The sequence below is a fragment of the Corvus kubaryi genome, unplaced genomic scaffold, assembly GCF_017639235.1.
Source record: "Corvus kubaryi isolate FWS band 111438036 unplaced genomic scaffold, C.kubaryi_AGA036_p1.0 37334, whole genome shotgun sequence".
NCBI lineage: Eukaryota > Metazoa > Chordata > Aves > Passeriformes > Corvidae > Corvus > Corvus kubaryi.
In genome coordinates this window covers 24185467-24199955 of record NW_024581108.1, presented here as the reverse complement: position 1 = coordinate 24199955, position 14489 = coordinate 24185467, and the positions used below count along the sequence as shown (strand labels likewise).

At 38.7% G+C, this 14489-nt stretch overlaps 1 protein-coding gene across 1 annotated transcript; it reads right to left on the bottom strand.

Annotated features, from left to right (window-relative positions):
• Positions 1 to 34: 34 nt before the first annotated feature.
• EFCAB7 (EF-hand calcium binding domain 7) lies at positions 35 to 10783 on the bottom strand. The gene is given in 10 exon segments (XM_042031059.1): positions 35 to 558; positions 2289 to 2437; positions 3877 to 4010; positions 4210 to 4308; positions 4310 to 4365; positions 4899 to 5008; positions 5509 to 5650; positions 8578 to 8705; positions 9403 to 9582; positions 10777 to 10783. Coding segments are annotated over 10 exon segments (1293 nt in total). The 3' UTR covers positions 35 to 270.
• Between the last annotated feature and the right edge of the window lie 3706 nt (positions 10784 to 14489).

The following is a 14489-nucleotide window of genomic DNA, read 5'->3' as shown; positions in this document are numbered from 1 at the left end:
CCCACAAACCAAGCATCCCTTAAGCACTCCAAAACAAGGCAAACACACCAAAATTTATTAAAATCCAGTGGTTTGCATTTGCTAAAGAAACCCTCTGGCTTTAGTCACCTCATTTCATATGGTACTTAGAACTGCTTGCCTCAGTATAACGATCTGTCCCTTCCAGGAACACTGATCCAGGCTCTTCTGAAGTCCCAAGGAGCACAAGCACATCAGGAAGGTTTTTTAATGAAACAGACACAAAAACCCTGATTTCAGGAGAAGTAATTCTCAGCTATGACCCAAGGAAGGAGAAGGAACAATAACAACAGACATAAACACAAAGTACCTTATGGAAGTCCCAGGCCATCCCTTCTTTTCAATCACAGAGCTGATCCTGCTGCCTGATTTGTAAGTGTGCCTGATGATGTTCTCAGAGCCATCCAGCACTGTGGCCTCTCCTTTATTAAGCACAGACCTGCAGACAGCCCTGCTCAGCTGGGAGCCCCCTGCCTCCAGAGAAAGGCTCTCATTCTGCCTTTGCACCTCTCTGTACACGTCAATTACAAAGGGCCACGCCTGCAAGGGAGAATAGGAGTTTTAGCATCACTGCAGCTGTAGTTTTTCCCCTCAGATTTTCCCCCACAGCTCCTAAGTATTTTCTTATCTAAACTAGAATTACCCAGATGGAAATATTTCCTTGAATATTAAATATTCCAAACCTGAGAGCTGTGGCAGTCTCTTACACCAAATGAAAGCTCAGGACAACTGGCATTTTTATGCCATTTACAGTACACCTGACATGCAGGTCAACACAGCAAACCCTTCCTTGGACAGCAAAATGGCCAGGAATTAGGATGAAATATGAATGTATTCCAGTGGCTGAAAGAAACCTTTCTCCTCTACCTGTCACACTGTTGCTGTTTGTGCCACTTCACACAGATTGAACACCTCTGCAATGTTGCATTGAGCACTCTGGGAGTATCTTGGCTACATTTTATTCCTGGTGTAACAACCTGGAGTTTGCATTTTCTTAGACTCCGCCACAGCACCTCAGCTCCTTTCTAAAGCTGTTGGAATCCAGCAGAAATGATTTCTCAAGCTCTCTCTCATTGCTCCCAAAACATCAATCTTCAATTATTTGAAATCAAGGAATTAAAGAGGCAAGTGAGAGACACAAGTTAACAGCTGGAGATTTTTAGTTTAATTACTGAAGCGTTTGGAGAGCTGTGCTGTCCTTTGGAAAGCAAAGGCTGGAGCCAGAACCTACAGCTGCAATAAAGCACAACACACCTTCCTGCAATTCCTAACTGGAGAAAAACCCTCCCCAAAATGCTCTTTCTTGGAGCAGGGCTCTCTCTTGTGGCTGAAATGCAGAAAAACAGCCTTGCAGGGGCTCTGCCAACCGCAGCAGCTCGGAGGAAAAGGCAAACTGCTCATCCTTAAATCCCTCACCACCATCCCAAGATTTTCACTGACAGACAACTGATATCTCCCATACTGACTATTTTTAGGTCTTCCTATATTTTATATAGTGACTACACTGACCCGTTTAACAAAGTTAAATACCATTATCACACCGTGATCCTAAAAATCAGCTTTTCCTAGGAATTAAATTATTTAATTATCTGCATATTTAATGCTTTAATTTTTTTCTCTTCATTAATGACATCCTCTTTCCTTAGAGAGACCTATTAACATCAGAAGTAATATTATTTCTATAAAAATAAAGAAGATAATAAAATAAAATCTGTAAGTGCACAGAAACATCGGAGAAATAATCCCTGGTCCTGTGAAGTAAACAGTGTGTGACCCAAACCCAAAAACTTTAATGAAGCATTAAAATTTCATGTTGAACACCTTCAGACACTGTTGTGAAAGGCAACAGTAACAGAAATAGTTCTGTCTGGAAACTAGGAATTTTAAATCATGTGGAAAAAAATTATCTTTATCCACTTCTGTTGTGGTTAGGGCCACAAAAGTGACTTTTTTAAGGAGAAAAAGTCCTTTATTTTCTACATTTGCTGACAGTCACGGTTTACCATCCTTATCCTCCTATCACTCCCCACCAGCAGAGTGCATGGATTCTTCCAACAGATAGAATCCAACATTCCTTCCTCTACAGCCCCACAAAATCCTGCCTTTCTCTAAAGCAAAGGAAAATTCCCTCTTTCAAGGATCCAAGTGCCATCTTAAGAATGAGGAGAATGACAGTGGCAGTGGATCCCTGCCCTCCTGCAGTCAGTCTGTGGCAGACACAAAGTGCAGCAGAAAAATGTGCAGTGATTTTTGCTCTGTGACTCTCCTACCTCTTCCATTTCTAAGGCTTTGTTGTAGCCCAGGGACAACAAAGTGACCCAAAGGTCCCGAGGATCCCCATCCCGGTCGTTGGCTTCCATGAGATTCAAATCCATCAATCCTTGTCTTGTTAGTTCATTTCTCTTCATCTCAAAATTCTCTGTTTCAAAGGAATAGAAAGAGCACTTCAAAGTCTCTTCTCTCTGCAAACACCTTTATCCTTCCAAAGCCAAAAATTCCACTCCTGTTAACAAGGACTAAAAGATGGAGCCAGCTTGCAGCCTCGGGGTGGCCAATATCATTTGGGAAAGAATCTCCATGACCAGGCATATCCTGTTTGCAGAGCTTCCCTGTGGATTTGGGATAATGCCTACAAACAGCTGGCCCCGTGGATAACCCAGAAAAGGGGGAGATTTCAAAACACAAAGAGTTCATCTTGATTTCTTTTTCTAAAAGTTTGGGGCTAAGCTTTGCAGAATGGGGTATTGTAGGAATGGGAAATGAAAATCAGCTGGAGACAGCACCTTTAAATGCTTCAGGTCCTTGATACAGAAGTGATTTACTTAGTTCCTAAAAAGCAATACAATTCCAGTAATCCTAACACCCCTCTCTAGAGAGAATATCATAGATCCACCACTCTAATGGCAGCAAACACATAATTGAAATGTCCTCGTGTCAGGGACTTTTAAAAATGGTTTTCTCATCTTCATAACAATGCTAAATCTTTACTATATATTATTAAAAAGGGATTACCAATTTAATAAATCTATCCAAGGCTACAAATGCTGTAATAAATGGCTTGAACTTTGGTGTCTGATGATATTCATGTGAACCCTTCCACTGATTGATGACCTGGTGAAACATTCCCTAGCTTTCTCCTCTTCCCTCTCTTATTTATTCACACATTTCCACCCCTCCTACTTGTGTGGAGATCAGAGGCATCACCCTGACAAAGCCATCAAGTGTGGAAAAGCACATGCAGGGATGAAACAGAGGGGAAATTCAGTTATAGAAATGTATTTTTGTAGGAGTTTTCCATAAGTTAGGAAAAATTCTGATACCTCAGAAGTAATATTAATAGGGCTTGACAGATCCAAAGTATTTTGGCCAACGTGCCACAACCTCCAAAGGAATGATGTCAAACCTGACATGTATTGTACAATGAGACACTGGCAACCCGCCTAAACCCTGGATGCCATTTTATAGCACCAGATGCACACTAATTAAATGTCCCTCTCCACACTTTGTGAGATAAAAAAGCACCACCAGCCCAATCTGCACAAAGGAGATCGATTCAACAAATACCTGTGACAGTTTCCTTCCCCATATGATCCAGGATTACAAACCCTGTAGGTTTTGGCAGCTACAGAACAATTAGGAAGGGGAAGAATTCTCTCAGCAGGAGGTCAGTGCCACACACACCAGAATGAAGCAAAGTAAAGGACAGGAGACTGGAAAAAAAGAAAAAGAAAGGAGGAAGAGAACAATATCTACACATGTTCTTGGAATAGGCTACAGAACACCCAGTTCTATCCAGCTGGAAAGTTAACTGATAGTCTGAATTAGTTTTAGGCCTAATTACTACAGTAATGAACCTACCCTTACACACAGCCCAGGCTTCCTGATCACACTTCTCCCCACTAGTCCTCAGCTCAAAGAAGTTGTATTCCTCCAGACTCAGGAGGCCATTCCCATCCAAATCAGTTGTTTCAAATATATCCAACAAAGCAGCTCTGAGGGATGAAAAAGGCCAAACTATTTCCAAAGGCTTCCATTTCCTTTTACTGGCTCACAATATTGCCAAGAACTGTTCAGTCTATTTGAGAATATTCTCTACAAATAGTACTTCAGGAACATCCAGATTCAAAAAGCCACATTATAGCTGGAAAAGAGATTTTTATAGAGGTTATCATGTTTGGGAATAAAACTCACCAGAATTCTTTGGCGAGAGCCAGCTCTCCATCTTCATCTCTCCACACCAGTTTGGCTTCTCCAGGAATTTGGGTTTTTACCTTCCTCAGCCTTCCTCCCTGTGAAAGGGAGCAGCCAGTAAACCCCAGAGCCAAGCTCCCCTCTCCATCCAAACATCTGCTCTTAAAGGAAGACAGAAAAGTTTGGAACAACTTCTCAAATGATGCTGTTCTTTGTTGCCAGTAATATTCATATAGACCAGATGAATTACTTGAAAACACTGGCAATGCTGGGTTCTCTCCTTAAAAAAAAATTGGCTGTGTGATGCCATTTGAAGGCTAAGAAATAGTGAATCTCTTAGAATGAAATTTAGAAAAACATGCAGGAGAGAGATGAGGGGAGAAGGGGACATAAGTTTGTGCTGCCTTATTTCTGCCACAGAATAAGAATATTCTGTGCACTATGAAGTTCAAACGGCAAGGAGAAAGAAAATAAAAGGAAATGTAAACAAATTTTGCCTTGGAAATGTTGTGTTTGAAGGTGAAGAAATACAACTGAGTTTCTACAGACTAGCTGTAAATATACCCAACAACTCAGCAATACTGGGCACAGCTGGAATTCTTTCCAAACACATGGAATTCACACCCCCAGCATTAACACACACATGAAAAAATAACAATTAAAACAGAAATACACCAAAAATCTCTAACCTCTTTGTGTTGGAGTTCAGTAAAGCTCACAAGCTGTAGATTCTCTTGGGGTTCATTTTCCTTCAGAATAAACAAATCTGTATCCACTGACAACCAGCGACAAGATTTTCCTAAAAGGAAAAATATCCCCCAAAAATGCTTAATAATGACACAAAACTCTTTTTATTTGTGTGTCAAAATAGTTATTCCCATGGTATTTATTGATGCCTGCTGATGAAAAATGGGAAAAAAGAATCTATTCTATGCTATTGGGATTTCCTTCCTGTTTAGGCCAAGCAGATAAATTGTTCCAAGCCTTGTGATTGTCTCAAAGATAATGATTACTGTTAATAATTTTATCATTAAGAACTATTGATAAAATAGTTCTACCATTAAGGGTCAAGAATGCCAAGGAATGGCTACACAACACAAAAATTTGTTTCAAAAAAGCCAGCCCAGCTGACTTTAAAATAACTTTGGGGTCTAAAGGCTCCCGTTTTATGGGATTAAAAAGGAAATAACCTACTTGGGGAAAAAAATCATTCCAATGTAGCAACTGGATGAAGCCCCGTGGTAAATCACCAAGCCACCACCTCTTTTGAAGAGGAAAATGAAATAGAAACACACTAACCTTCTGCCTGGGGAATATTTAAAGGTTTGATGGTGATACAAACTGCAGATCTTTGGGGTAAGTGCAGCCTGTACTTGTGACTGATGATTTCCCCATTTTCTTTCAGGTAGAAGCATCCTTTGGATTGTACACATTGCCATTCCTGGAAACCAAGCAAATATTAGGTGTTGTTTTCATTTTGGATGAAGATCAAAGTGCCTTCTCTGAAATATGAATTAATTTGATTATTTAATAAACCCTACATAAAATGCACCACAACATACAGCATCAATATACTTTTATTAAAAACAAAACCCCAAATAGTCCTTCTTGTAGTCAATTTTTGGAAAGTAACATTGCTTCACTTGTGAAAATGCCTGAAAAACACACATTACCCCAATGCTCCAATAGTTGAAAATTAAATTGGAATTGCCACGAAGATTCTGATAATTATATTTGCAAACAGCTGGCAGCATGGACTAATTTAAACATAAATATTATATACTTTGCAACTCCCTTTCTGCTGTTCTTTGAAGGTTTGGATTTTTTTTAAAACTTAAGATTTTGCTAAAGAAGTTCTAGAAGACTTTCAAAGTAACTTGGCTGTGGAAAAGATAAAGATTTATTAAGTTATTTAAAATCAAGTGAGATGTCCAGTCCCTGGCAGACACTGCTATCCAAGTCCCTCCCCTCCTATAATCTCCCAGAATCTTTTCCTTGTGGGCACAACCTGCTGGAGAAGGTTTTAGGGATAATCCTTATGGAAGTGCAGCTACTTCTGGACCATGGAGCCAGAGATCAGCAGCCCCTGGTCACCTTTTATGGAGCAGAATAAACCTCATTAACAAATCCATCCAATAATTTTATACTCCTCTTTATCCATTAAACTGGATTTGTAGTGACAGGACAAGGAAAAAGGGGACCAATCATAAAAAATAATTAGGAAAGAAGTGAACAGAGACAAAACATTCCTGGGACTTAATGGTGAGGGTTAAATATGGAGCAACAGCTGGGGTTGTGTCAGTCAAAAAATGGATAATGGGAGCTGGGACTAACAGGGGGGTCAACATAAGTCAGCAACAGAATTCCAACATGGACTTCAGCCTGTTGGATCATTGAAACACTACTACTCCTAAACTGTTTATTCCAATACTTCCAGGACTCCTGACTTCAGCTAAAAGGAGGTTTAAAAATGGAGGTTTTTTCTTAAAATTTGACACATTGGAAATAACTGGTTGTTTGCTGCAAGCTTAATATCTGCCAAAACTGTTGGACAAAAACCTTACCCATGTTTTAGGAAATCAAACCCTGTTATTCTGGCAGAGAGCATAAGGTGGTGCTAGAAGTCCTAAATTACCAAATTCCAAACAGGTATGTAAAATTGGGAAGCTAAAAGAGGATTTCCTGGCTGGATTTTCCTCTGTCACTTCAAAGCAGAACAGAAGTTGTCAAAAAAGAGCCAAAGTGGGAAACGTTTGTGTTAGAAATGTTAACTGGAAAGAAATGTGAGGCACTACCTGCTGCTGGCCACTGACACTGAAATTTAAGTTCTTATTGAAATTATCCACATATTAATGCATAATTCCTAATAAAAAGCAATGATTGAGAGGAATTTTCCAAGCGTTTTTTAATTTAGACATTCACCATGTTCTGACTTCCACCATTTTCCTCTGTCAGAAATGTAAAGTTGGTGTTGCTCCAACATCCTGAGGGCAGTATTTTCTTACTTGTACAAAAAGACAGGTGAACAGCAAAAAAAAAAAAAAAATTCTTGGATATAAGATGAATAAGAAGAATTTTTGGGTGCTGGATTCTGATTCACACCACAAATGAATCCCTGGGCATTTATTCACTGACTCTGGCAGAGCTTGCATTGTACAAAATAAAGTTTTAAAAAAATTAATAGCTCTACTTACACCTTCCCATGTTTATTGATTGATTTCAGTTTTTGGATGATGCCAATCAATACTAATCAATATCTGCAGCTGCTTTTTTTTTCAGTCAGTTCTTACTGGCTTATACAAAGGAAAAAGAATCCGATCTTGGGTAAGTGTGTGCTGGTTTTATACACTCCACATCATGTTTGAACAAGGTGAGATTGCAGGTTAAATTGCATCGAGGTCCAGATACCTAAACAGACTGCCAAAAATCCCTGGGAGATGATGTTTTGAAATTTTAATATAGAACAAATGTCACTGTACAGCAATGGGGAAGACATAAAGGACTTCAGAGTTCAATAACAAACCCAGAGTTGTTATTTGAAACAAAAATGTAGCTCCTGAGGACAATCAGTTCTGTTTTCCAGCAGCACTTACACTGTGTGGTCAGAACCATTTGTTCCCTTTTATACAGGAGTCTCCAGGTGCACATTTTTAATGGATCCCAGCAGTTTCCAGTTAATGTTTTCTATTTCTACAGCTATTATTTTCTGTTGAAAGAAAACTAGGAAAGGTCCAGTCAAGAAAGGGAAAACAAAGGGAAAAAGATCAATATTAACACTCTACAAATATTGACTTAGCAAAGTGACTTTGGTGTCTCTCTCCCCCAGGAATTTATATTGAATGAGTGATTTATTTAAAAGAAAATACTGATAGGACATATTAGTCTAACTAAAAATCAATATTTTCAGGTTACAGCATGTATTTACCAAGCAATGCCCAAGAAACTGAATATGCTCACAGATCTGTTATTTATTTCCAATTACCTTTCATGCACAGGTTTATGATACACAATCTTTCAGACTACTTAAGCATTTAAAGTTCTCACCAACCTAATAAATTATTAAATTTCAAATTTCTCAAGAAGTCATTACATGTTTTCTCCAACAGTGGTTTCATTTATAAAAAACACATTTTGTTCTATGAAACCTTCACACCTGAAAAATTATTTCCAATAACTTGTTGTCAGAAAAACCAACAGTATATAAAAATGTTCATAATAATACCTATCAGGAAAGCTCTCAGTAGTTTATAGCTGCCCTTGACAAACTATTAATAAAACATAAGACATCATTTTTCTCTGATTTTTAGCTTATTTAAAATGCAATAACACAGGTGCCTAGAGGAAAACACCATCATTTCAGTGTGATACCTTCATTGTGTCAGGCTCAATAATTAGCTTTGTGTTCCTGCTGCTGCTGGCACCCACAGTGACAGTGGTGGAGGTGGAAGCTTTGCCACTTTGAGCTGATGAAGGTCTTGAAGGAGCTCTGCTGTCACCTACAAACAGAGATATTTAATTACAATTACATTATTACAACCCTCTCCTAGTGCTATTTATCATAAACCTTGCATTTAGAAGCACAAAGAAAACTGGATGACAAGAACTCAATCAGAGAACTTCCCTTCAGCACTCTCCTGTCACTTTTGCTCCTCTTTGGTATTGCCCAGATTTGAAGCAACTTGGAACAGCACAAACTACATCCTAATATTTCAGACTTGGTGCCTCTGCACTCTGTTCTCCATGGACTTTTTCCAGTTTGGGAAGGTTTGGAAGCAGCTTTGTAACTTCAGCAAGGACCTTAAACTCTCCTATTGATTGTGCTTGAAAAGCAGCCTCAAGAATTGAAACAAACACACAGTTCATTGATAAATGTTTAAGGTTTCACATCTGATCTGGGAAGGAAATAAATAACTTGCCTATGTTGCAATATCTGAGCATTCACCTCCTCTCTTCCCTTTGGACTGTGTCACATGACAATCAACAAAATCCACCCTTAGGAATGTGAGAGCTTCATAGATGCAGCCATTTGAACATATTTTACTGACACATTGATGGGATTGCCACAGTAGAGATTATATTCATCACTAAAATCCTCACTAATCTGAGAAAAATTAAACAAAAACTCAACTGCTCATTGAGCCAGAGCTTCATCTCCAACAGGAAAAAAAAATCAAATAGAAGAAATAGAAACACCATTAGCCAGTTTGTGATGGCTTTTCCTGGAGATCCTCGGGGATGCTTTGGACACCAGCACTGGGATCCCTTCAGAGGAATTTTCAGTTTCATTCCCAAACTGCTGCTGCCTCAATCGAGGGTCAACTTCCAGCCTGTCCCTTGCAGCCTTGCAGCACTGCTCACTGTGCTCAGCTACAGCTCACACAACTTGAAATAAAAAAAGAATATTTCCCCTACCAGGTTCTTTTTCTCATGGTTTGAAGGAGTAAAATGTAGCATTAGAAAAGGAAAGGATGGGGCAGCAGAATTTTCTCTTCAAGACCAGCATTAATTTAAATTTTCATTAATAAGAACAACCACTCAAGTATCACAGTAAAATGCAGCCATGATTCAACAAGGAGGACCAAATATTGAATAAATACAAAGTGTGACTTTCAACTCTTTCTTTCTAGATATTTGAAGACTGATTTTAAACATAGGATTCTTACCAGTTTTCCTCCAGTGAAACTGTATTTATGTACAAATTTTTGTGGGCTGTTTTTTCAGTCCAAATTTAGAATCCTGGGGTTAAGATCATCACTAACACTCGTACTGTCAATAACACTAGAACAAATTTCACTCTAGGCCTTACCTTGTTGTAGTCAAGTTTGCCACTGCAGTTAAAAGCAGCTTGTTTAGTAGTGCTGGTCACTTCCTCCCAGGTCATTTTAGCACCTCTCTGCAAGAAAAAACCAGCTCAGTTTGGGTTCCTAATCAAGAATCCTGGTCACCCACAGTGAAATTTAATAAACAAACAAAGAGTCTTTTAATATTCTTTCAGGAAAACTTATCTTGCAATAGATTTCAATGGATTTTCATTTGAATCATGAAAACAGAGGTCAAAACCATTAGAAATTATGTCCTTACAATGCTACTAAACACTGAAGAGATAAATTGTATCAGTTTATGTAATTCTGTGCTGTCTTCTGGAAACCCACCACAAAAAACTTCCATAAAATGGGGAATCCCAGCTCTCAGTCATTCTTGTTTATCTTGTTTTACCATGTAATTTCCAAAATCTCTACTAATTAAAGATGGATAATTAAATTCCTAGTGATACTTACTGTTGTAAGAATTTTATAAAGTTCATCATGGAAAATATATCCAGCTTCATCTGTGTCTATTTTTCCAAATGCTTCGAGCAGTTCATTTTTTGTAGCTGGCTTTTCTTTTTTTAAAATAGCACAAAAATCATCAAAATTCAGTGAAGTTGTTTGTGAAGTCCAGTATTTATTAATGGTCTTCTGAGAAGGATTTCTTCCAGCCTGCTGAAGTACTGCACAACAAAACACAATATCAAATATATATTCCAGCTGCTAGGAAAGGAGTTTTCTCCAAACATCTTTGAGTCACTTTCCATGTTCAGATTTTTTTAAAGCCAAATCACTCCAACAGAAAAGTGGGTCTGAAGGACAGTTTTGGTTATGATCTTAACCAAAATATCCATGAACTCAGACAGCCTCAAGTGTAAAATTCAGCCAAAATCCAGTGTCTTAATATCAAGAACATATTCTTTTTAAACCTGCACGTTATTGGATCCTATTTCTATGAAGATCAACATCATCTTTGCACTTCCTTTGCTAAGAACTCAGATCTAGAATAGAATTTATCTGAGACAATATTTTGTGTCACACCTGTACATTTGAATGTATCAATTCAAATTATACAACATGAATTTTAAAGGAAAAATGACACCACCAGGCAGCCAGTGCCACACATGCAACCAGTGCCATGGATGTTACACCTGGCATTCTCCAAAATGATTTTGCTACATCTATTTGCCTCTTCAAGGTCTTTACTGAAAACATCCTTTCACCAGTTTTTAGTGTGATGAAGGTATTACATTAAATGGAAATTAAATTCAAATTACATTCTATCTGAAATTAGAGGGATGTTTTTATGTCTTCCCAAATAATCAAGTATCTTAGGGAAGCACAGGAGATCCTCCATCTCTACCTGGGCTGGCATTTGATTTTGAGCCAGCTGAGCAGTGACCAAGCCTGTGCTGGGAACTGCTCAGGAGCATCTGTGAAAGGAGGCGGTGGCATCGTTACAATGCTCAGTGGGAACTGTGTCAGCAGCAAACCAAACAAACAAACCAGGCACCTTTGTTGCTCATCCCTGCCTCAAGGCCAAGCACTAAATAAAGATCTGTGCCCTGTCACCTCTGCTGCAGGAGCCAGGAGAACAGAGCAGGGCTCACATCTTTATCCAAGCCACGCCTGGGCATGGAGCAATGCTTTGGGGATTTCAGTGTCAAGGGCAGCCATGGAAGGGCTGTGACTCTGTGGGTTTGTTTCCATGGATAGCAGAGGTCCTTGGAATGTCAATACATGACTAGATTTAACAGATATCCTTCCAATATACAATCCTGTATTTTTCTATCTCCAGGGAGATCAGCACTTGCCATTCCCTACGTGCCTCCCAGCTTGTATTTGTGAAAGTTCAATCAGACTGCACCTTTTATTTAGATTTCTCTATGGTCTGATTCTGCTAAATCACTTCACTAATATTACAACAGACAGGAAGTGAAGCTATTATTTGTGGATAAGCAAAACTCCTACAAATAAAATTTCACAGGGCCAATCTCTCAGTGAGACTTTAGTTTAGAATATCAGCCAAACTTGATGAAGCAAGAGATGCTTAAACGTTGGCACCACTTGTTTGAGAAATGCTAAAATTGACTTCAGATGAAATACAGGTCTCTAACTCTCAACGATTACAAATTCTAAAATAAATTCTTAAATGTCTCTGAAATGACTGGGAGTCTAAACAACTAACTGCCCTCTCTAAGATGACCTTGAAAGCAAATTGCCCAAACATTTGCTGTGTAGCCAAGCGGCATATGGATAGAGATGAAAGCCAAAGCATTTATTAAAGAGATGACATTTGTTCACACCACCCCTCTGTTAAAATCCAGATTATCCCAAACTATCATTAGGATGTCATCAAGGCCGTTTTATTGCAGCTGACAAAGCCTGGAGAGCACCAAGTCACAAGCTGTAGGAATGTCCTTGCTAATGGGTAGAATTCCATGTTCTCATGCAGGGAAAGAAGCTACAATCAGTGCAACAGAGAAGTGCACTCAGCTTTTACAGTGGTGGTTTCCATGAAAAACCTTTTCATAAAGAACAAAAATGCTCTAAGAAAAACCACCATCCAAACAGAGCATACAATCCTACAACTCCAAGAAGCTGCAAAGTTGAAATGGTATTTGCTTGAGAAATTTTTTCTGGGGGAGTGAAACCTCTTTCAAAACTGAAACAGGTTGTATTTATTACTCAGTCTTATCTTACTCCTTCCTTATCTTACCCGGTCACTAAGATGTATTATTAAGAAACCAACTTCCATTTTTCAGGTGAATTTTTCTCACTCCCCTTGGAAATTCCTGAAGTTTTTAAAGCAAAGTCCCACAGCTTTCAGTATCTACCAGCACCCTTCTTTAGTGCAGCTGAAGCAGTCAGAGGTATTTTTTTCCTATGGTACTGCTGACAACACCACCAGTTATACACAAATACAGTCTGGATGAAAAATGAGAACTTTGGATTCCAGTCTATGGAAGTGTCATTCAGCAGGAGATGAGATAAGGAGTAAGAATTCTTATGGAACACCAGTTGTGGTGATTTTCTGTGCCAGGGCAATGGCCCACCCTAAACTGAACTGAGACCCTTCATACTGGTGATTTACAGAAAAAAACCTCTGTCTGCTATTCCCACTTCCAGCAGGCATCCAAAACTACTCTCAATTCCTTAAACCACTTACTGAGTTCCTGCACTGGGATACTCTCACTGTAATCATCCCATGTAAGAGTTCAAGGGGAAAAGATCCAATCGTTACCTGAACTGAGTTGTTCCTTGGATTTAATATTTTCTAAGCTGCTTTTTAAGACACTCAGGTAAGCTGCTCTGCAGTTCATGTAAAAAATGGCTTCTTCTGCATGCTGGGACTTCTTCCCTTGGGAATTTTCCGAGTGTGTAGCTTTCTGATTCCCGGGAATGCTGGCTATCCTGTGAGGGATACAATTCCAGTTAGAATTTGGAGCTCTCTTAATAATTACTCTGTTTATCCTCTGAAACACAGACTAGCCCCAATTATCCAAATATCTACGTCATATCCTTTCTATCCTCTCAATCTGGGATGGCAATAATAATTATCTACACTTGTAGGTAAGGACCACGAGATCCACAAACAGAAATGAGCTTGAGCTCTACTTATGATTCACAGTTTATCCTTCATTGGCAGTAAAAAGTTTAATTTCACTGTATTTTATTTAGTTTCAGACATTAGATAATACAATTATTATATAATATAAAAATTATATAGTCTTGAATTCTGAAAGCATAAAAACACATTTTCACGTTATCTGTGAAACAAGGCTTTGCCATCCATATTTTCTCTTTTTACAACTCAACAAAACATATGGATAAGGATAAAATTAGTCAAAATTGAATCCCTTAATCTTCAAAAATGCCAAGTTAAGCACAGAATTCTATTTCTAAGAGTTACCTAAATATAAATAATAGAAATAAATGTGCATAAAACGTTAAAAATAAGTGTGCCTAAAACTCTGAGCAACTCAGGCCTTTTCAGTTCAAGGCCCATACAGTTATAAATGAATGGAAAAAACCAGAAACTCATCTTTTTCTCAATTATTAAAACAACTCAGAGAAGTAACTAATGCTGTTTGCTCACCAATGGTCAGCAAACTCTGACAGCAGCTTTCTGCTTCCACCAGGGGTGATTAAGGTTTTCAGAAGGCCATCACAGAGGGACACTAAATCCTGTTGTGCTCTTGCTTTAACAGCCTCTTGTATTATTTTACCCAGTGCTGACTTCAGGAAATATATTCCAGTATAACAAATGGAATATCTCAGGTTCAGCAACAAGACAACGCCGGCCCAGGGTCCCCTTCAGGACTCATTGCATTTTTACTCAGGAGGCCTCAAGCACTGGCACCTTGTTGAGTTATACAGGTCTTTCACACTTGGGGAAGGCAGATAATAATCGCTTATCAAGGATGAAGCACCCAATTTGTAACACCCTGACACTTCAATATTACACAGGTA